The 24,004-nt window shown below is 43.4% G+C and overlaps 1 protein-coding gene across 2 annotated transcripts in view; it reads right to left on the reverse strand.

The window, feature by feature from the left end:
* Positions 1-24,004, reverse strand: part of LOC147108550 (AP-1 complex subunit gamma-1-like) — a 145,037-nt gene that overhangs the window by 54,241 nt on the left and 66,792 nt on the right. For both annotated transcript variants that reach the window (XM_086005229.1, XM_086005228.1), the window contains exons 7-10: positions 20,033-20,128; positions 11,713-11,793; positions 2,820-2,918; positions 1,037-1,092 (exon numbers count right to left, since the gene is read on the reverse strand). In XM_086005229.1, the coding sequence (XP_085861355.1) occupies positions 1,037-1,092; positions 2,820-2,918; positions 11,713-11,793; positions 20,033-20,128 (332 nt within the window). The remainder of the gene's footprint in view (positions 1-1,036; positions 1,093-2,819; positions 2,919-11,712; positions 11,794-20,032; positions 20,129-24,004) is intronic.

Raw genomic sequence — 24,004 nt, forward strand, 5'->3', positions numbered from 1 at the left:
TGAGCCTCCCCCCACTCGATTTACTTCATCTCAATCTAATTAACATATCTTTCTAGTCCTTTCTCCTTCATGTACTTATCTAGCTTGCCCTCGTCTCAACCACTCCATGTGGCAACGAGTTCTACATTCTCACAACTTGAATTCCTTATTGGATTCATCAAATCTAAATGTCAAAGAAATATATAGGGAGGAGGAGGAAAATTTGGTGTGGAAAGAGACTGAACTGTTGGACCCAAATGCTCTCATACATCAGTTAGAAGGGAGGAGAGAGATCAGGTTGATTGTTCCACACATGATCATGTCTAAATCATTTGGGTCTTGCCTAAGTCACATCACCACAAAGTGTCCTGCTCCCAGGCATCTGACATCATCACTCAAACTGGCTGCTGGAAGACCATGGTGATGGTCTTCAATTTTCCCTCCCTATCAGGAGCTGCCTGGCTTGGTCAAGTTGGGACTATTAGAGGATGGATGTTGCTACTTATAAGTTACTCCTCAAAATAATGGGATTCACTGCATTACAGGTAGATATTTGCAGATTTATTAAGCCTATGAAAGTAACTATTCTTGACAATAATTAAACATACATTTAACAGCTCTTATGCAACCCCTGCCTTTGTAGAACTGAAATCATACTTTACAGCTACCACTAATGATTTGAAAGCAGTAATCTGTTCAAATCATCTTATTAAATGCTTGATCTTTGAGTTTGCAGGTTAGATCAAATCCTCAAATGAATTATCTCCTTGTAATCAGTTACTAATTTCTGTTTTGTCATTTCATTATTGAAAATGTCATTCAATATTTTTCATGAGCAGTTACAAGTCACCACAGAGTTAAAGGGGAAACCTTTCATTAACTATTGGCAATGGACACACTAACCGTAGTGTTTTGCCAACACTGTGCCTCAGCATCCAGTGATGTTGGATAGCACAGGATTAAGGTTCCCATGACTACTTTTACCCAGAAAAGACTGGAGACAGAGCTACAGTTTACATCTAACACATAAAATAAACCCTTTTAGAAATATACTTACCTAATATTTTTATCATTGTTTAGTAAAAATCTACCCAAAATATTTACAGCTAGAACCTGAGGATAAAAAACACAAAACTTGGGTTATTACAACATTCACAACCGACAAAGCTGTTAATTGCTAACCACTTATTACACCAATTCAGACAAGTAAGTGTCTGCCCCTGAAGGTGGTGGCTCAGACTGGGTATTTCTCCACAAGTGCTGGCAGCCCTCCAGTGCTCCACACAAGCAGAATCCAAGTTTGAATAGTTCTGACAAAGTACAGGTATAGGGTGGCTGCCGGCACCCATGGAACCGTATTCCAGCATGAGCAAAGGAGGGGAGTAAGATGGGGGAAAAGCCAATACTGCTTAGCATTTATTACAATGAATACATGTGGGGGTTCAAATAGCAAATTGTTTGAGTTTCATTATTGCTGTAAATGGCATCCTCTGACCCAGAGATTCTTTTCTTATAAATGACCCATTATTCTTAATTTTAAAAAAAATCTTATTTTCATCAGTAGTTCTAAGTTTTTGTGTCCTTCGTTGAGAAGGTAGACCTTGGTTAGTGCCTCAACACCCACTAGAGCAGGGTGGGGATGATTTACATCAATGTCCCACCCTCAGTTTCCTACATTACAACAGTGACTATACTTCAAAAGTACTTCATTGGCTGTAAAGCACTTTGGGACGTCCGGTGGTCATGAAATGTGCTATATAAATACAAGTCTTTTTTCTTCTTTCTCTCCATTGGGGAAACATCTGCCCTTATGTCTAATGCTGATATTCCCACTAAGAGTGGGAACTTGGCATGTGATGAATCATGGTACAAAAACTTGCATCCTGCCACTTCATGGCACTGCTCTCAAGCAATGCCCTGAACCTTCGTAAAATATATTTTTTGCAGAAAGATAAAGCATCCCAAAACACTGGATAAATGCGGTTTCACGTTTCTTGACCTCTGTAGTGCTATGGATGACGACATCCAGTCTGTTTTGAGAGAGCAGTGCAGTCAGGTTTGTTGGGTACAGTGTTCCAGCAGCCGTCATGAGCCATCACTGTAAAGCCTTCCACCTACTAGCATATATTCTGATTCTCCCTCACCCCTCGTGAAGGGCCTGACCTCTACTGGATGTCTCCAATGTCTGAAATTGTGCATCGCTGAAACTGACCATCCATAATGCCATAAATTTGGATTGTAATGGTCAGCAGTAGCTATATAAAAAAAAAAAATCCACGTTTCCTCTCTTCCTCCTCCCCAGGTATTGACTGTTGCTGGGAATAGTTCTATAGTTCACACTCTCTGCCTTCTGCAAGTAGCTAAAGTTCACATGCACATTCCAACAGTGAGTGTGAACAGATTATGAGGGGTATCACATATATATTCAATCCTGTCCTCAACTATCGATCACCCATGTACACTTGCCAGCAGGCGGCACTAGATGAGAGCAGGAGTGGTAATGTTAGCTAACGTCTCCCTTCCCTAGCCCAGAGACATCACTCCAACTGTGATGCCAGCTGAGTTCAGCTAACTCAGCACAGAGTGGAAATCAAACTTGGGACCTTCCTGGTTTTGCTGACAGATGATCAACAGCCATTGGAAGAGTTACCATCTCTTTTTCCAAAGCCAGGCATTTTAAAGTTTATTGCTGGATCACTAAGTGGTAATAGATGCCTCACAACTAGGACTGGAGTAACTGGACTGGGTGGTTGCTGCATCCAGAGTTAGAATGAATCTAATCGGTTTGCTTCAGTATATTCAAAACAATTCAAATTCAGTAACAAGTAAATCTCACTTACCCTCAATCCACTTTCAGACTTAATATCCATCACTGTTAACACAGTTTCATATAAAATGGCATTGCCAACATTTTTACTAGTTTCAGTGTTGGTTGCAACCTAAAATGAAAATACCATAATGTAACAAAACTACAACAATTTTAAATTCATGTTCACTTTATAAATTCTCAAAGGCACTATGATTTGTGGGAAATGGATGATAGTTCCAGTTATTCAAACACAAACGGTTTATTATTCGTCTCGATACATATGCTGAGCAGAGCTCCCAGGCAATCAGCTGCTGGCCATTTCTAATAAAATTACAGTCATTAGTTCTGCACCGCAATATCACTGCAGACACAGCAGTTGGTGCCGGAAATGTCAGCGTGGAAGGAGACTACAACAACAACAACTTGTATTTATATAGCACCTTGAATGTAGTAAAATGTTCCAAGGTGCTTCACATGAGTATTATAAGACAGGAGAAATTAGAGCAGGTGACCAAAAGCTTGGTCAAAGAGGTAGGTTTTAAGGAACGTCTTAAAGGAGGAAAGAGAGGTAGAGAGGCAGAAAGGTTTAGGCAGGGAATTCCAGAGCTTACAGCCTTGGCAACTGAAGGCACGGCCACCAATGGTTGAGCGATTATAATCAGGAATGCTCAAGAGGGCAGAATTAGAGGAGCGCAGATATTTCGGGGGGGGTTGTGGGGCTGAAGGATATTACAGAGATAGGGAGGGGCGAGGCCATGGAGGGATTTGAAAACAAGGATGAAAATTTTGAAATTGAGGCGTTGCTTAACCAGGAGCCAATGTAGGTCAGCGAACACGGGGGTGATGGGTGAATGGGACTTGGAGAAAGTTAGGACACAGGCAGCTGAGTTTTGGATGGCCTCAAGTTCACGTAGGGTAGAATGTGGGAGGCCAGCCAGGAGTGCGTTGGAATAGTCAAGTCTAGAGGTAACAAAGGCATGAACTAACTGAATTCAAGGAACATTGTAAACAGATACCAGGAAATGTTTGATCGGAATTCAGACGTCTTGTAAACTGCTGGTGGTTCACAATATCATCTCTGCCTTAAAGAATTTACCTTTATCCTAGAATTCTAATATATTGCAGTTTTTCCAATTATTCCAAATGTTTACCCCGAGATATCCTCATTTTATTAATGTAACAAAGTCACACAGCTGAATGGTGATGAAACAAAGAAGCTTCAGTGCCTTCAGCTCAAATAACCAACAACCCTCTCATAAATTTCCCCCCAAAAAATGAAGCATATAAAACAAGGGATGCCTGGGGGTGAGTTCCTTCCCCTCCCCTGAAGAGGTTGCTCTCCAGTATCTTATCCAAGTGTCCATCCTTCATCTCTGCGTCATGATCGTGAATACTGAGGGGCTATCTGGCCATGGAGTGCCACAGCCAAGCCTGACCTGTCGTGCACTTTCAGGTGGGGCAAGTTTTCAGGAGTGGGAACCAATTACTAATTTTTCCCTTCCCTAGCCCAGTGGTAGGGAGGACAACTGTTGCATTTCAAGTGCTACCAAGGATAAGATCAGATAACTTGGCACAGACTAGGGATTAAACTTGGGACATTCTTCAACAGCACCGTCCTGACTTGGAAATATATCGCCGTTCCTTCATCGTCTCTGGGCCAAAATCCTGGAAGTCCCTCCCTAACAGCACTGTGGGAGTACCTTCACCACACGGACTGCAGCGGCTCAAGGCGGTAGCTCACCATCACCTTCTCAAGGGCAATTAGAGATGGGCAATAAATGCTGGTCTTGCCAGCAACGCCCATATCCCATGAATAAATAAAAAAATTCTGACCTGTGATTTATTGGTCTTGATTACATTGGAATCTGCACAGCAGAAGGAATCTTGATTGATCTGAAGCACCAGTGGAAAAGACAGAGAGAACTATGGACAGTGAGGGGTGCGAGTGCATTACAGGGCTCTAATAACCTTGGTGAATTTGAGAATCCAACATAACCCTGTGGTTGCAGCATCAACTGTGAAGTGAAACCTGAAAGATTTCTGTCTGTTAAACTCCCAAAATTATATTATGGCCTTTTACTCTGCCACCTAGAATTTTACAACCATCAAAATGCGATTCAACATGCCATTATTAGACACAAACGTGTTGAAATGACAAGAAGTACTGTTGCAATGTCATCCCTAAAGAACTTGGTCAAACATGATTAGTGTTAGAATAATAATAAAGGCAATCCTATTGCAGCTGAGGAAATTAGAAGTGTTCACAGAATCACAGAAACCCCACAGTGCAGATAGAGGCCATTTCGGCCCATCAAGCCTGCACCGACACATATCCCACCCAATCCCCGTAACCCCTACACCAACACATATCCCACCCTATCCCCACGTATTTAATCCCCCTAACACTAAGGGTCAATTTATCATAGCCAATCAACCTAACCCGCACATCTTTGGACTGTGGGAGGAAACCGGAGCACCCGGAGGAAACCCACGCAAACACGGGGAGAATGTGCAAACTCCACACAGACAGTCACCCGAGGCCGGATTCGAACCCGGGTCCCTGGCGCTGTGAGGCAACAGTGCTAACCACTATGCCACCGTGCTGCCCTGTTGTGTTGTGTACAATATGTTGCTGCAACAATCTAAAGACTCCCCTAGCTATACCTCAATGGGTACAACCTTTTAAGAACTCACCAAGATTTCCTGCCTTATACTTTCTCCCAGTTACCAAGAGTCAAGGACTAAAAATACAAGGTTTTATAATGAAAGGTTAATGCTTCAGGTGTGACCTATCTTTCCTTTCGGATTTTAACTGACCTGCTGTGTATTTCCAGCGTGTTTTGTTTATCTCACCAATTGTCATTTCTTAAAGGGGAAGGAATTTTTCCTTATTTTCAGTTTAGAAAACGCTATCGCCAACATGGAGAACCAAGTCTGCTTTCAACCCCTTGTTTTACCTAATGCATTTTGACTGCCTGAGATGACTCGTGTATTTTTCAGCAGTTATTAATCTCTAGATTTCCCAAAATAATCTTTTTACAGACTATTAAGAGATTGCTTCTCTGCGACTGAAGTCAGTTTACCTCACTCTACACCTGACAGATCCAGAGGCATCCGAGGTGGGTGGGAAGGAGATAGGTTGAAGTTCGGGGTGTTAACCCTTGGGGGAGCTTTTGTTGAGGAAACAGCTGCATCCAGGGCACTGGACTCTCCATTCAGTTGTTGACAAAGTTGCTGTGTTTCCAGGAATTGGCTTTTATTTCAGATTTCATGTGTTTTTCTTTTAATTTTCTCACCTGCTTGCTTCACCTCCACTGTGTGTGCGCATCACCCCTGTGCATTACTTGAACTTTCACAACTTTGTTTTTTTGCCTTTTTATTGCCTCATTCAAACAAACAACGGTTTTGTTGGCCAATGTATTAACTACTCCTCTGACAGGCTGACTTGACTTCCGCCCTGCTGTTCCTTCCCCTGTTGTTTGGTTGTGTTCAGTCCTATGAAGTGGTTTGCCCATCTTCGAGTTCTGATGAAGTTCAACAACCGAAGCATTAACCTAACTTTTTTTCTTTTTTAATGGTGGATCAGTGTATTTCCTGCATCATCTGTTTTTATTTCTTTGACTCTTACCCGTTGAACGCCCTCTCCTCTCTGCACTTGCTTCAGTCCAAGAAGCTGCTTTTAGGTTGGTTGCTTGCCATTTTAGTTGCGGCTGGCTCCTGACATGTGGGTCTTATGCATCCTGCAGCAACTGCAAGGTAAGCATGCTGGATCCGGCAAAGCCAATTGGGCAGTAATTCGGCTCGGGTGATTGCCGCGCGTGCAAGGCCCCAAGGTGGACTTCCCCGGCGCACCGACATATGAAATCTGGCCCGCAATGACATTCCTGTGACTGGCCAGCTTGAGGTCCTGCCGCGCTGTGCGTGCATGACCCAGCGGCGTACTTAGTGCGATGAGCCGGCTGGGATCACGTGAGCACAGGGCAACCAATGGGAGGTTGCAAAAGTTCATTCATAAGTTTGACAGTGAGAGCTGTCAAACTCATGAAAACTCCTGGCCCCAAAACACTACTTAAACCTGAAAGAAAATTTAAAAAAACATTGCACTACTTAAATGAGCCATAAATAACTATGAAAAACTATGTTAAACAATAATTTTAAAATTTGAAAAAAAAAAATTTTATAAAAAAAAAAAAAAATCGGGGCTAAAACTAAACTTACCTTACTGTAAATTCTTTAAAAATAACAAACCTGTGGAAAAAAAAATTCTAAATTTTATTAATAGACCACTTACCTGAAAAACTAAGTACTTACGTGTGGTTTTTCTGTGTGTAAATATCGGAGGCCTTTACACACGCGCATCTCTCTCAAAATACAGGAATCCCAAGGCGCACGCGCTGCCCGATACCACGCATGCGTTCAGCCTCTGAACCCCTTCGTTCAGAGGACTGGAAATGCCGGCGTTCCCCGCATGCACGGTGTTTCCTGAACGCCGGCATTTCATCCGGCCAGATGCGTGAGTACCCAGACCGTACTCACGCATTTGGGCCCGAATTACTGGGCCATTAGCTGGGATACAGATTTTTTTTAAATTTTTAAACTGGGTCTCCCCAATAGCTGGCCTTAGTGTCTCAGGCAAGCTAACTTGAGGGTTGCCACCAGCTGCAGGAGAACCATATGTCAGGAGCCAGTAAGAAAGCAACATAAAAGCAGAACTTGTTTATTTCCCAATACCTAAATGGAAAGATCCAAGTTGAAAAATGAGACAATCTTGATGCATTCTAAATGCTGATGGCCCCATCATGTATTACCAGCAACTTCTGTTTTATCAATTTAAACCATTTACAGTTTTTTCCCCTATTCAGCAGATCTCCCTCTGTGCTAGTGGCAATGTTAATTATAGTGTGCACTGAAGTGGCTTCATTACAATGGGGTGGGAGCAGGGAAGGCAGGGCCTGACTTCAAACCAAGCTGAAAACATTGTTTCTGCAGCCTTCAGCGCTGGTTCCACAGGTCAGGCAGCCCTCAGGCTGGTTTGAATTTGCATCCTTTGATCGCAGTTGAGCAACTCCAGGATGTGTAGGGATACCCCCAGACTTGATATCACTGGAATTCTGCTCAAAGGTCTTCATGTAGGGAATGGAACTGATTTTTTTCAAATAAGGAAATTTCAGCTAAAAGTATTATTTTCTAATATTAGAAGGAAGCATCTTGAACTAAAATTAGTCCCTGAAAATTTCCTGACCCTCAATGATGAGGGTCATTAATTTAAAATTATCACAGAGTGAAGTGAGGAGTATGGAGAGAGTCTGGTTATGCAGAGAGCTATTAGAGCATGGAATGCTTTATCATAGAGTAGTTGAGGCAGAATCCACTGTAAACCTTTTAAAGGGAAACATTTTGAAGCAGAGGAACATATAGGGCTACTGAGAGAAACAGGGCAAAATAATTAAGTTTAGTACTGTGCATGCTTACAGCACAGAAGGAGGCCATTCAGCCCATCATGTCTGTACCAACCCTTTACTATAGAAATCCAAAACTTATCCCACTGCAGTCCTCTCCCCTTATCCCTGGATTTTCCTCTGCCTTCAAATGTTTATCTACCCATCCCTTCCCTTTTTTGTGCTGCTCTAGCTAAAAGCCAGCACAGACGCCATGGGCCTAATGACCTTCTGAGCTTAAGCTTCTCCGGTTTTAAAGGTAAACAGCATAATGCTTCTCCGCACTCTGACAATTAAAACATTATTCAGCAGGGAAGCCTTTCAAAGCAATTCAGTCCCATTTTGACCAACAGGAGCTTCAGTGACCAGGGATACAAGCCATTTTTCTTCTTGTAGAAACTTAAAAATAAAACGCAGCATAAAAATAAGATCCAAATCTCTGCTCATTCCTGCCCAGGAAAGTTTGCTTCAAAATATATATATATTTTTAAATCTCCAGTTTGGAAGTGGATGCAAATTGGATGAAAATGGGCTTTCGTTTCTGGACAGAGTTCAAATCCAGTCCAAATTATTGGAAATTACATCTATTTAGTGTAGCTCTTAATCCAGGTCCCAGTAGATATACAACCATATTGCAAAACTGTTGATAATTCATTTATTTCTCTCCCTTATGTGGAGGCACTGAGCTGCTTCTTAGCAGCTCTCCCTAAGGCCCTGAAGTACACAATGAGGGAAATCATAGTCAGAATCAGGAGCACACTATATTGGTGTGTCTGAGAGTGTAGTGGTACATTCATGGCTTTTATGTGGCACTGAATGCACTTTTGAAGGACTGTTGGCAATAACACTGTTGCTTTCTTTTACTGTAACCAGTGTGTAAATCTTTGAATGATACAAAGTAAAACATTTAAAACATGCTGTGAATAGGTTAGAAAGATTGATAATGAATGTAATCAATAAGGTGGATAAAGTGAGGCAATCTTTGTAAAATTAGGAAAGAGAAGTTTGGGTCAAGATTGCACTATGGAAGCCATGAGCTAAATGTAACTGAAGGAATGAACTCTTCATTTGTAGAGGCCTCAAGGACGAGACTGCCATTTAGTATACTGAATGCTGACTCAGCTGAAGTACTCACTCAGCTGAAGTACTCAAAGGAAAAAGGACAGTTTCCACATTAAACAAGGGAAATTAGGGATAGCATAAGGTCCAAGGAGAGGACATATAATTTGGCCAGAAAAAGCAGCAAACCTGAGGATTGGGAGCAGTTTAGGATTCAGCAAAGGAGGACAAAAGGATTAATTAAGAGGGGGGAAATAGATTATGAGAGTAAGCTTGCAGGGAACATAAAAACTGACTGTAAAAGCTTCTATAGATATGTGAAGAGAAAAAGATTGGCGAAGTCAAGCGTAGTTACCTTGCAGTCAGAATCAGGGGAATTTATAATGGGGAACAAAGAAATGGCAGACCAATTAAATACATACTTTGGTTCTGTCTTCACAAAGGAGGACACAAATAACCTCCCAGAAATGTCAAGGAACATAGGGTCTGATGAAAGGGAGGAATGGAAAGAAATCAGTATTTGTAGGGAAATGGTGTTGGGGAAATTGATGGGATTGAAGGCCGATAAATCCCCAGGGCCTGATAATCTACATCCTAGGGTACTTAAGGAAGTGGCCCTAGAAATAGGATTGGAGGATAGCTAATGTAACCCCACTATTTAAGAAGGGTGGTAGAGAGAAAACGGGGAATTATAGACCGGTAAGCCTGACATCGGTAGTGGGGAAAATGCTGGAGTCCATTATAAAAGATATAATAGCAGAGCACTTGGAAAACAGTGACAGGATCAGACAAAGTCAACATGGATTTACAAAAGGTAAATCATGCTCGACTAATCTACTGGAATTTTTTGAGGATGTAACTGGTAGAATAGATAAGGGAGAACCAGTGGATGTGGTGTATTTGGACTTTCAGAAGGCTTTCGACAAGGTCCCGCATAAAAGATTAGCGTGTAAAGTTAAAGCACATGGGATTGGGGGTAAGGTACTGTCTTGGATAGAGAACTGGTTGGAAGACAGGAAGCAAAGAGTTGGAATAAATGGGTCTTTTTCTGAGTGGCAGGCAGTGACTAGTGGGGTATCGCAGGGATCAGTGCTAGGACCCCAGCTATTCACATATATATATATAAAAATGATCTAGACGAGGGAACTAGATGTAATATCTCCAAGTTTGCAGACGACACAAAGCCGGGTGGGCGTGTGTGCTGTGAGGAGGATGCAGAGAAACTCCAGTACGATTTGGACAGGTTGGGTGATTGGGCAGATGCATGGCAAATGCAGTATAATGTGGATAAATGCGAGGTTATCCACTTCGGTGGCAAAAACAGGAAGACAGATTATCTGAATGGCAATAGATTGGGAAAAGGGGAAGTGCAACGAGACCTGGGTGTCCTTGTGCACCAGTCGCTGAAGGTAAGCATGCAGGTGCAGCAGGCAGTTAAGGTGGCAAATGGTATGTTGGCCTTCATAGCGAGAGGATTTGAGTACAGGAGCAAGGAAGTCTTGCTGCAGTTGTACAGGGCCTTGGTGAGACCACACCTTGAGTATTGTGTGCAGTTTTGGTCGCCTTATCCGAGGAAGGATGTTCTTGCCATGGAGAGAGTGCAGCGAAGATTCACCAGACTGATATCTGGGATGGCAGGAATGACGTATGAGGAGAGATTGGGTCGATTAGGCTTATATTCGCTAGAGTTTAGAAGAATGAGACGGGATCTCATTGAAACTTATAAAATTCTAAACAGGACTGGCCAGACTAGATGCAGGAAGGATGTTCCCAATGGTGGGGGAGTCCAGAACCAGGGGTCACAGTCTAAGGATAAGGGGTAAGCCATTTAGGACAGAGATGAGGAGGAATTTCTTCACCCAGAGAGTGGTGAACCTGTGGAATTCTCTGCCACACAGGGCAGTTGAGGCCAATTAATTAAATATATTCAAGAAGGAGTTGGATATATTTCTTGAGACTAAAGGGATCAAGGGATATGGGGAGAAAGCAGGGACAGGGTACTGAATTTGGATGATCAGCCATGATCTCATTAAATAGCAGAGCGGGCTTGAGGGGCCGAATGGCCTACTCCTGCTCCTATCTTCTATGTTTCCATGTAAACCAGGAGTAGAGAGATATATAGGACTTGGTACCAGCATTTCAGGAATTAAAGTGCTCAAATCCCGAGTCACTACAATTTGGGGTACGGGTCACACTGATGGTCAAAGCATACCTACAATAAAACCCAGTAAGGTTACACCACAGGATTGCAAGTCATCAAAATATCTGTGAAAGTGAGATTGGATTTTATATTAAATGACTAAAGAAATAAATGGCCTTTTCTCTTTCCAATCTTTTGCTCTTATAGCTGAAAGTAAGTGTCCCCTTTACCAGATTTTCGCACATGCACTGTCGCTGTGCTTTGGACCCATTTGTTACGCAGCTCACCTGAGCGAGAATATCATTCATTTGTTCACTGGCTTCATCGTCACTTTTCCCCAACATTCTCAACAACCGTAAAATCTGAACCTGTGAAGTAGAAAAAAAAACACAAAATACATCAAATTGTAGGAACTGTAGAAAGAAGTTCAAACAGAAGAACGGTGCACAACTGTTCAGGCAGCATCTTCCAAATGGATGGGATTAAAACACAGGGTCTTCACAATACTGGGGTGGGGGGAATTACAAATTCAAGTCTTTTGAATTATAGCAGAGAAAAAATATAATAGGAGTTAAAATCTAGTTTTCTGACATGATGATGGCACATGAAAGTGTGTGTCATTCTGAAAGTCTGTACATCTGGTCCGATAGATGCAGCACAGCCAGCTACTGGCTGTGGTATATAAAGAGGTTGTACATCGGGAATTGATGCATTCAAAATTAACCATTGAGGACTCAAATCATGTGTAGTGTGCGATAATACAACTTTAAAAAAAAGTTTTCAGCAGTACATTCCTGCAAGTTTCTGGCAGCTGCTGTATTCTACATTACTACAATGGTCACAGTGCGGGGCTGGGTGAGGGGGCTGACTCCCACTTGACTCGCTCTGCTACCAGTCCGGTTCTCCGTCCTTCCCTGTTGTTTCTCTCCATGTGAAAATGTGAGCCCTGCAGGAAAAAAGAAACAGGGACCAGAAGGAGAGAGGCAGAGCACAGGAAGGAGAGAGAAGGTGGAGGCAGATAAGGAGGAGATGGAAGGAAAGAGAGAGAGGGAGGAAGGAGGCAGATAGAGTAAGAAAAATATATGAGGTGGAGAAGCTGGAGATATAGAAGTGAAAGGGGAGACACAAACAGGTAAATTAAGAAAAATGGAAGACGTGGAGTGGGAAAGAAAAGGGGGAAAAAACAGAAGCAGAGAGAAGAGATACACAAGTAGGAGATAGAAACAGAAGTGCAAGAGAAGGAGGAAAAAGATGTGAAAGTGAAAAGCAAGCATAATGCAAGTTTTGTTGACATTTTTGTGCAGATTTGCGGGTATCAGTGAGTTAGAAAATGTCATTTACTAACGAACAAAGACCCTCTCTTTCCCATTTTGAGGAAGATTCCCTATTGAAAAAGGTGAAATATTTCAAACTAAGCATGTAATGAAAATGGGAGTCTCTTTCAGTCATATGACTGCTGCTCACGTGTTTGCTACTGTCCCCAAACCTCAGTGGAGGCTTCATCTAATGCCGTAAACAAGAACTGTATAAAATAGTCATACCTTAAGCAAACCGGATCACAGAAACAACCAGCAACAAATTTGCATGGTACTACTAGTCAGGTTCTCGAGTGGCGAGCAGTAGATATAGTTTATATGGATTTCATATTTAAGACATTTAATGTTCATATTCAAGACATTTAATGAGGTTTCTCACAGGAGGCTTGTTAAGAAAAAAATTGGGCATATGGTAGAAGAGGAAATATCACATCATGGATAGGAAGTTGGCTGACAGGAAACAAAGGGTCAGGGTTAATGGCTGTTGCTCAGACTGAGGAAGTTGGAAGTGATGTACCCCAGGAGTCAATGCTTGGTCCACTTTTGTTCTTGGTATATAGATGATTTGGACTAGGGCATGGGGAACACGCTTTTGAAATTTGCCAGACACATAGTAGTGGATTTGACATACAAGCAAGGAATGCAAAAGGCTTCAGCAGAACAGATAGATAGCAAATGCAACATAAGTTGGGAAGCAATACATTTTGGAAGGAAAAACAAGGAATTGGAGAATATACTCAATGGAAAGATACTGAAGGGTATGAACTGGGGGGGGGGCTGAAGTACATAATTCCCCGAAAGTGCAACTGCAGGTAGATAAAGCCATAAAAAGGCCAATAGCATTTTTGGTTTTATAAATAGGAGCATAGAGCACATGAATAAAGAAATAATAAAAACTTTGTACAAGGTGATGGTTAGATATGGTATGCAGTTTTAGGCATCCATGACAGAAAAGGACATGGAAGCCAGAGACAGCACACAAGATAAATTCACCAGGATGATGCCAGGGCTGGAAAACTATCAAGAGAGAAAAGATACCAGGACTATTCATTTCCACTAGAGCAGAGAAGTGTTAGATCCGTGATTCTTTAAATAGGATGTTTCCCCAAGAACTACACGGAGGCTGTAACTTAACAATCAACAGGTGTTTACTAGAGTAGAGTAGTCTCAAGACTGAAGTACAGAAGCCTGCTCCGGCTTTATATACAGGTGTGGTCACGGCCGGTACTAAAGTATTCAGGAGCTGTAAAACAGTTCTCTCTTAAAAAGGTACATACACAACAATTCCTCCCCTTTTAGATTAACAGTACCATAACATTCATTTAACAATTAACATTTTTAACATGCAACATTAACTGAAAATAGTCCATTTATAAATTCAGTCTTTGGGGCGGCTTCCTGATCCTTTCTGGATAGCGCCTTCCCTGAGGTTCTTGTTCTTGGTGCGGAGGCGATTCTGGCCCCCTTTCGTCAGTTAGTTCATCAGTTTCCACTGCTACTGTTTCTGAGGTAGATGCTACCGGTATGTCGGGTTCATCCCCAGGTACGTAAGACATGGGGTTGACTCGTTCCTGTGACGCCAAGATCTGGTCGATGTGGCATCTCACAATGTTCTCCCCGACATCCACTGTGTACATTAATGACCCCTGCCGTGTGCATATCGTTCCGGGTTGCCATTTCTCTGTTCGGTAGTCACGGGCCAAGACTGGTTGTCCTACATTGAAGCTCCTTGTCGGCTTCTCATTGATGTGCTGGAATTGCTTATCCTCAACATTTCTTCGCACATTTGGTCTGAGCAAATCCAGACGAGATCTCAACCTTCGGTTAAAGAACATCATGGCCGGGGTCTGGTTGGTAACTGCATGTGTCGCATTTTCTGTAGGCTAACAGGAAATTGTCCACTTTATGCTGTAGTGGAATTTCATCATCGCACATGGCCTTTATCGCCTTTTTAAAGGTTTGTACGAACCTCTCAGCCAATCCATTTGTGGCTGGATGATACAGGGCGGATGTGTAATGCCTTACCCCAATCCTTCTCATAAATTTCCGAAACTCTTCGGACACAAACTGTGGTCCATCATCAGAGCAAATCTGCTCTGGCAAGCCGTTCCTGGCAAATATGGTCCGTAGGACTGCAATCGTTTTCTCTGTAGTGGTTGAGGACATTTTTATCACCTCAGGCCATTTCGAGTGCGCATCCACTGCTATTAAGAACATTGAGTCCATGAATGGACCAGCAAAATCAATATGCACCTGTTGCCATGGAGAGGAGGGCCACTCCCATGGGTGTAGAGGGGCATGTGGTGGTGCATTTTGGACCTTCTGGCATCCTGAGCAGCTCTTGGTTAGGTCCTCGATTTGTTGATCAATCTCCGGCCACCACACATAAGCCCTAGCAAGGCTTTTCATTTTTACCCCTCCCAGATGACCTTCGTGAAGCTCATTGAGCACTCTCTCCCTTAACTTGGGTGGAATTACCACTCGGGATACACACATCACTGTCCCCTGGCATACTGACAGCTGTTCTCTTCCGGATGAGAATGCTGGCAACAGTGAGTCGCCATGTGTTGGCCATCCCCTCACCGTCAAATCATATACCCGAGACAGTGTCGGATCATTGCGGGTCTCCTTCTCTATATCCGCGTTAGTTACTGGCAATCGTTCAATTATTGACGAATAAAATATCTCGATAGGGTCCACTGCTGGTGCTTCCTCCACAGTAGGCAGTGGCAAGCGTGATAGCCCATCAGCGTTTCCATGCTGTTTCGTGCCTTTATATTCTATTTCATATTGGTTCGCCCCTAGAAAAAGGGACCATCTTTGTAACCGTTGTGCAGTCATCACCGGAACGCCCTTCTTTGGATTAAAGATGGAGACAAGTGGTTGGTGGTCAGTCAGCAAGGTGAACTTCTGCTCTTGCAGATAGTGGTTGAATTTTTTTACTCCCCATACTAGGCTGAGGGCCGCCCTGTCGATCTGGGCGTAGTTGCGCTCGGCTGAGGTTAGCGACCGAGACGCAAAGGCTACTGGCCTCTCTAACCCGTCTGGGAATTTGTGCGACAGCACCGCTCCAATACCATAGGGTGATGCATCACATGCCAACCGAATTGGTAGTGCTGGGTTGAAATGGGCCAACACCCCTTTTGATGTGATCAATTCCTTGCACTTCTGGAAAGCTCGTTTATATTCGTCACTCCACTTCCATGGTACCCCCGTTTGCAGCAGGGTATTCAGTGGGTGTACTGCTGTAGACAAATTTGGTAAGAACTTATGGTAGTAGTTTACCAGCCCGAGGAACGACCTCAGTTGTGACACATTTTCCGGTGCTGGAGCCTTGACTACTGCCTCAATCTTTTCAGGAGACTTATGTAACCCTTCTTCATCAATAATGTGGCCACAATACGAGATCTGCTTCTGGAAAAACTCGCACTTGTGGCGATTAGCTCGTAGCCCATATTCCTTTAATCTAGTGAGCACCTTCTCCAGGTTGGCGAGGTGATCACTGTCATTTTCGCCCGTGACCAGGATGTCGTCCAAATAACACTGGGTCCCTGGAATCCCTTGCAGGACTTGATCCATTGCCCTTTGCCAAATAGCCGGAGCCGATGCTACCCCGAACACCAGTCGGTTGTATTGATAGAGACCTTTATGAGTGTTGATCGTGAGGTATTGTTTCGAGGCTTCTTCTACCTCCATTTGCAAGTACGCCTGGGCCAGATCAATTTTGGTGAAGCATTTCCCTCCAGATAGCGAGGCGAAAATATCCTCAATCCGTGGAAGCGGATATTGTACCGTGTGAAGGACTGGGTTCACTGTCACCTTAAAATCCCCACAGATGCGGACCTTCTTTGGCTCCCCAGGCGTATTACTCAACGACCTCTTCATTACAGGGACAATGGGTGTAGCCCACTCGCTCCAGTCTACTTTGGACAGTACTCCTGAACGTTCCAACCCTTCCAGCTCTGCTTCAACGGCTGGTCGGATCGCATAAGGCACCGGTCTGGCCTTAAAAAACTTTGGACTTGCATTTTCCTCTATTTTAATCGTTGCTGTTATGCCTTTTAGTGTTCCGAGTCCCTCCTGGAACACTTCTTGTGCGTCAGTTAGCATTTTTGACAGTCATCCAGGTGTGGCGTCGTCATCCTTTTTGGCCTCAACCTTCAGTGCCTGTATGGAATGCCAATCTAATTGTATCTTCCGGATCCATTCTCATCCTAGTAGTGGTGGTCCTCCATCTGGCAATACATATAGGTCCATTTTAGGTATTTCCTGGCCTTTGTATATCACTTTCACCCTTATTTTTCCTTTGGGGGTAGACTTTTTGCCCGTGTACGTCTTCAAGACAATCTCTGTAGCTTTCAAGGGTATATGTGGAAATAGCCGCTTGTAGTCCCTTTGGTTTATGACTGTTAGGGCTGATCCAGTGTCCAATTCCATTTTCACTTGGACTCCGTCTATCTTGAGTGTGACCCAGATAGTCTGGTGATCCTCCATTTTGGTTACCTTATGTAGTTTCAGACAACCCAGCTCCTTGCTTCCGGAGTCTGTATCATTTCCCTGTTCGTCTGAACTACTGTCCATCACCTTATGTATCTTTTTGTACTTCTCCTGTGGAGATTTCTTGCTGTTGGTTTTCTTCCCTGACCTGCAGACTCTTGCTATGTGTCCTGTTTTTCCACACTGTCTGCACACTTGGTCCTTGAACCAACAATCCTTCTGATCGTGTGTTGTTCTGCCGCAGCGATAACACTTCCCTGCTCCATATGACATTTCATTGGTGCCGTATTCTTGCGGTCTCCGTTGTATCTCTGCAGCGCCCCGTGCGGCTGCTTCGTGTGATACTGCCATGCTGAAAGCCTTGTCCAGCGTAAGATCCTTTTCTGATAAAAGCCGTTTCCGGGTTCCTTCACTTTGAAGCCCACACACAAACTTGTCCCTTAACGTATCTGATAGTCCCACTCCAAACTGGCAGTGTTTCGATAACTTGCGCAGTTCCGTTAAGTACTCAGCATTACTTTCGTCTTTATGCTGGTTCCTTTTGTGGAACTTAAATCTTTCTGCTATCAGCAGCGGTGTGAGGCTGAAGTGGTCCTGTAGGATTTCTACTATGCTTTCGAAATTCTTCTCCACGGGCTTCAGGTTTCGCAGGAAGCCATAAGTTTTTGCACCCATGGAATTTAACAAAACCAGTGCTTTCCTAGCATCTGGCACTTCATTCGCCCTGCAGTACACCTCAATGCGTTCCACATATGTTGCCCAATCTTCGACTTCATTGTCGAACGCCGTGATACTGCCATTCTTCGCCATCCCTGGGTGTAATTTAACTGTCTAAATGGCGTCTCCCGCGCTCTCCCTTCTTCTCCGCTGGAACAAAATGGCGTCTCCCGCGCTCTTTCCTTCCCGCGCTTGCCCTTCTTCTCCACTGCGGCTTCAAAAAAAATGGCATCTCCCGCGCTCTCCCTTCTCCCCGCGGACGCGGTTCAGCCCTTGAGCCCTGGCTGTGCTATGCGCGTTCTCCTGTGCGCCTTTCCCGTTGCCGTCGCTCGGTCCTGAACCCGGCTGCTGCTTTACCCTCTCTCGGCTTGTTTTTCCTCGACGCCGCTCGGTTCTTTAACCCCTGGCCGCGTCCTGTGCGTTTAACCCTCTCTCTTACCCCGTCGACGCTGCTCGGCTTTTCTACGCCGTCGGTTGGCTCCCGCCGCCGCTGTCCGGGAAGGGTGTGCGCTGCACCTGTTGCCAGTCTGTTGCTGGATCGTCGTGGCTCTCAACAGCCACTCCTGCGATGTTCACTTGCTGCCGGATGACTGGGCGGTTGCTCGTGGTCGACGCCCGTGCTTCTGGCCTCGACTTTCTTCCACCGTCCTCCCGGAGCGACTCCTTGATGGGAAATGCAGAGTTGCAGGCAGATTCGAATCAACCTCGTCGCCACTGTTAGATCCGTGATTCTTTAAATAGGATGTTTCCCCAAGAACTACACGGAGGCTGTAACTTAACAATCAACAGGTGTTTACGAGAGTAGAGTAGTCTCAAGACTGAAGTACAGCTCCGGCTTTATATACAGGTGTGGTCACTGCTGGTACTACAGTATACAGGAGCTGTAAAACAGTTCTCTCTTAAAAGGTACATACACAACAAGAAGGCCAAGAGGAGATTTAATAAAAAGTTTTGACTGAGCGACTAGGGAAAGACTATTCCTTCAAGTTGGGGAGCAAGTGACAAGGGGGGTCATCATTTTAAAAGGCGAGATCGGTGTTGTGGCAAGTTAGCTGGTTTCAGCCAGGATGCTTCAATTGGCTACGGGTCCCTCGGTGATTAGAGGAAAATCAGCCAGGGTTTCAACTCCTGATCACTATTCCCTGCTGGAAACGTGCATGTGCGAGAGCTGGATGGAAACAGGATTGGGCTCAGCCAGGCTGCTCCCCTCCAGTTTGCCAACAGTTATCATTCTGGCTCACGTGAGGAATGGGCAGTGGGGTGAAGTGGCGACTCGCACCGATGAAATAGTACCCCAGCAAGGAATTAACACCTTCAGGAGAGATGGGGAGAAAATGGCCAGAAACAGAAGAGGGAAAAAAATATTGTTAATGTTGCATATCATCCTGGCCAATATTTATCCCTCAATCAACATCACTAAAAAACAGATTATCTGGTCATTATCACATTGCTGTTTGTGGGAGCCTGCTGTATGCAAATTAGCTGCCACGTTTCCTACATTACAACAGTGACTGCACTTCAAAAGCACTTCATTGGTTGTAAAGTGCTTTGGGATGTCCAGTGGTCATGAAAAGCGCTATACAAATGCAAGTCTTTCTTTCTTTAAGCAGCTGAGGGCAAGGCCGCCAATGGTGGAGAGATTAAAATTGGGGATGCACAAGAGGACAGAATTAGAGGAACGCAGACTTCGGGCTAGAGGAGGTTAGAGAGATAGGAAGGGGGTGAGGCCATGGAAGAATTAGAAAACTCCACTCTGTTTCAAACCAGCTAGCCTCCTAATAGTTAACAGCTGCAATAAAAACCCTGCCTGTGGCTTTACTGCAATATAAAATAATCTATAAAAGACATTTTTTGGGACATCCTGGGGTCATGAAAGGTGCTATATAAATGCAAGTCTTTCTTTCTTTCTTTCATGTTTATCTCTGTGCTTTAGCTATTCATGCAAAGACTATTCATCTCAATTATACTGTCCTTCACACAAAGGCACTAGGACACAGAGTGCTTTCAGAAATGACTAAAATAATCAAATTAATAAATATCTGGAGGATCTCTCTTTAGTGGAGACTTAGCAAGTTACCTGAAGGAAAGGGTCACTAATCCCAGACACGTCATGTTCTGGAGAGTAACCAGACATAATCAGATTCTTCAGGGATTTGACCAGTTGTGGAACGACCTAAGATTAAAGAGAACATGTATTACATAATAGAACCTGCACGGCATTAATGAGTAGCTCCCCCAAAAATTTACAGGGATATTGGTCACATTGATTACCTTAATTCAATAACCTTGCCCTATGTCAGGGGGAAGGTAGCAAATTGGATTAAAACTGGTTAGAAGGGAGGAAGCAGAGAGTGGAAGTTTAAGGCAGTTTCTCAGTGATTGGAAGTGGGTAGCGGTGTCCCACAGAGTTCTGTTCTGGGACCACTTCTGTTCACTGCATACATCAATTATTTGGATATAGGGCTAAAGGGAGCAGTGTCCACATTGCAGACAATACGAAAATAGGAGGCAGAGTAAATAATTCTGAAGACCAAAGCAAGCTACAAGGGGAGAATATGATAAAATAAGCAACAAAAAAAAGGGGCAAATGGAATGGCAAATGTGAGGTGGTACATTTTGGTTAAAAAAGAGAAAAGTTTTAATTATACTTTGAGCGTGGGAAAGCTCATTGCCACACCAAACAGCGCCTTTACCCATTAAGCCATCAGGGGAGTCAGCACAATATTTAACAATCTACACCAGCAAGATTGTAGCATTGTTAATACTGGTGTGTTTTTTTAAAAAACAGGGTAATTTGATTGAACTTAGTGTTCAAAGCAGACATTATTGAAAGGATTAAAGATGCCCAAACTGAACAACCTGTCTATCTATCTATATATTAAAGTCTTGCATTCAGTGCGCACACTTTCATTTTGTCATTCCTGGGTACTACTTTTAACTGTAAAGGTATGTACTTACCATTATACTTAGCTTTACAGTCCTCCAACCTTACCTTCTGCCATCACCTTGCGATGCACCACCTAACAATCCAAAGCAGGCCTTCACTGCTAGACAGATCTCTTAACCCTCCACCATCCCAAACCCAGGACCCAAAACCTAGCTACTCTTGGCCAGATGCCTCCCTCAAACTGCGCTCGTAACTCCCACTGGTGAAAGAATGAGAGAGAGAGAGAGAGAGAGAGAGAGAGAGAGAGAGAGAAATAACTACAATAGAAGAGAGAGAAACAAAAGAGGATGCAGAGACAAGCAGAAAATAATGGAAAACACATGGAGGAAAGAGAACCAGCAACATGAAGACAGCAGAGACAGGTAAAGCAGAGAGCGCATCTCTTAACTTGGGTGTGATTAGTGCCAAACCAGGTTCACTTGAATTAAAAAGTTGATCTATTAAATTTATCTATTAATATTCTAAAAACAGGTAACTAAAAATGTTCAGTGTATCTACCAATTTTCATTGCACTGGCTACTTCCAGTTTTAATCTATTGCTAACCAAGTTCACTAAATTTAATGGGACCAGTTGCCTTTTCCAAAGACTGTTTGTGACTTTTACATAGAATGAGTGCCTTTAAAAAAAAAAAAGTTGTCTGTTTAATCAATGAAACCTACAGCTAAGAAAAATGGTGCCTCTGCTCTCAGGATCATATCAACCACCCAGAGCAATGGTCTGGAAGTCAGACGACTTACTGTATGGTCCAAGGACCCTATACAATAAATTGTTCCAATGAGAAAAATATGATTGACTTCTATTTTAAAACTAGGCTTCTGGTGCCCAGTTTACATTTTTTACATTTTCAGTCAATAAAAGTCAGACAGGAGCTACTCGAATGATGCATGCTAGACAAGTCGCAGGCCCCAGTTCAGGAACACGGGAGGTAAATTTATACTCCAGAAAGACAAACATACACCACAAAACAACATTTAAAAAAAACCACGGATCTTATTGACGAGTAGAGAGATGCAAGAACGGATAACCTTGTCAGAACTGGTGTGAAAATCCTGCTCTCCTGAGGTAACCCTTATCTAACAGTCAGTGCATTTTTCACTGCTAGGCTCGAGCATTTTCAGCTGTGAGCTGTTCCTTAGTGAAATAATGGCTTTAATGGGACTGAAACACCACACAGCAGTACATGGAGATTTACCTGATTCTATCTATACAGAACCACTTGGTAAATACAGCATTGTGTCTTGGATCCATTTCTTGGCAATTGTCAGTGTTGGTACAGGCAGACAGAGCTTGGCTTTTCAGGGAAGCTCCTGATGGTGACCCTAATAATGGACCAAGTTAGTTAAGCCTATACATTTATTTCTAATCACTGATTCTGAAATAAAGCAGATCAAAGCTTCCCTGGAGCAATCTTGATAAAGTAGGAGTATTGGCTGAAAGGCCTGCTTGTTGATTACAACCTTACCTTCTCATTCTATATTCCAAATTATGAAAGCAGAAAGAAAGAAACAGTAGTCATTAAAAGCAGGCAAATGCAGACAGAGCAAAGAAACTACACACTGGTTAAAATTAGCAGCATTGAGAGTTTAGTTACCGACAGAGTACACAGCAGGATTTGGCAGTAAGGTGCCACAATTTAGGTCACAAAGCGGAATAACTCTACCAGCTCTGTCCCTCCCCCCAGTCTCTCTCCCCTTCTTTCCCAAAGTCAGCGACTCATGCAGGGGTACTGTTTGACAGGTGCAGTGTCTCCGGTGCCTCACTCAAGTGGTCATTTTTTTGAGTGAACCTACACAGCTAGCGTGGGCAGGCTGTACGAGCATGGGGGAACATCACAGCTGAATCGGACCCTGTCCGGTCCTCCAAAATCCACTTGTTAACAAGACTCACTGGATACCTAACAGAATTAAGAATCCTAGCTGTATTCTTTCTTCCCAGGGGAACTGCAGCCAAAGCTAGTTAACTCATCACAAACAAGGGACTGAACCTAGGACCTTCATGATCTTTATGGCTCGTGGGGTGGTGCAATTGTTCACTTGGCCATTGGGGGAGCTGCATGTCCCCACTCCTAACTACTACTTTTGCTTTTTGCCGATGTTTAAAAGTAAATTCTTTTAAAGGTTTCTCTCCCAGTTGCATACTATTCCCCAACCAAGAGGTTTCTAAAATGACATTAGGATATTCTACCAGTGTTTTGGAGCAGGCACTCGGAGGGACAAGAGTCCCTATATTATTATTCCTATATTTTAAAAAAGAGATAGAACAAGTCCAGGAAACTATAGATCAATTAGTTTAACGTCGGTGGTAGGAAAGATAATGGAATCTTTATTCAAAGTTGTACTAGAAAACATCTAGAAATCGAAAATATATTAAAGAGTAGTCAGCACAGCTTGCCCAAGCTTAGTGATTTCTTTGAAGAAGTAACAGAAAGAGTAGGCAAGGATAATGCAGAAGATGTAATATATTTGGATTTTTATGGGGCCTTTGATAAGGTGCCGCATAGTCGACTTACTATTAAGGTCAGAGCATGTGGAGTCAGGGGAGAGGTAGCAGAATGGATAGCAAGCTAGCTACAAAACAGAAACATGTGTAGCTACTCAGACTGGCAAAAGGTGGGAAGTGGTATTCCACAAGAATTGGTGCTGGGATCACTGCTGTTCACAATTTACATTCATGATTTGGACTCGGGAATCAGAAATACAATTTCAAAATCTGCGGACAAAACCAAATTGGGAGGTGTATACAGAGGAAGAATGTGACAAAATACTGGAAGACATTAATAAACTTGCAGAATGGGTGTGCAATTGGCAAATGAGCTTCAATATAAGCAAGTGTGAGGTAGTGCATTTTGGTAGGAAGAATAAGGAGGCCACATACTGCTTGGATAATAAGTCTGAATGGGGTAGAGGAGCAAGGGGATCTTGGGGTACAACTGTAACGGAACAATGGGTGATCTTTGAGGAGGAGATGTTCCAAGTACAAGCTAGGTGTGGTGTATGTAACCTGTTCCACCTTAAGAGAACTTAAGCCTGGTCCACCTTAAGAAAGGTACTACTTTCTTTGGCTGCTGTATACGTAATACCGGTGGTGACCACACCGGTATA

This window comes from Somniosus microcephalus, chromosome 13 (assembly GCF_052327205.1).
Source record: "Somniosus microcephalus isolate GS21.2 chromosome 13, FLI_Smic_1.0, whole genome shotgun sequence".
Taxonomy (NCBI): domain Eukaryota; kingdom Metazoa; phylum Chordata; class Chondrichthyes; order Squaliformes; family Somniosidae; genus Somniosus; species Somniosus microcephalus.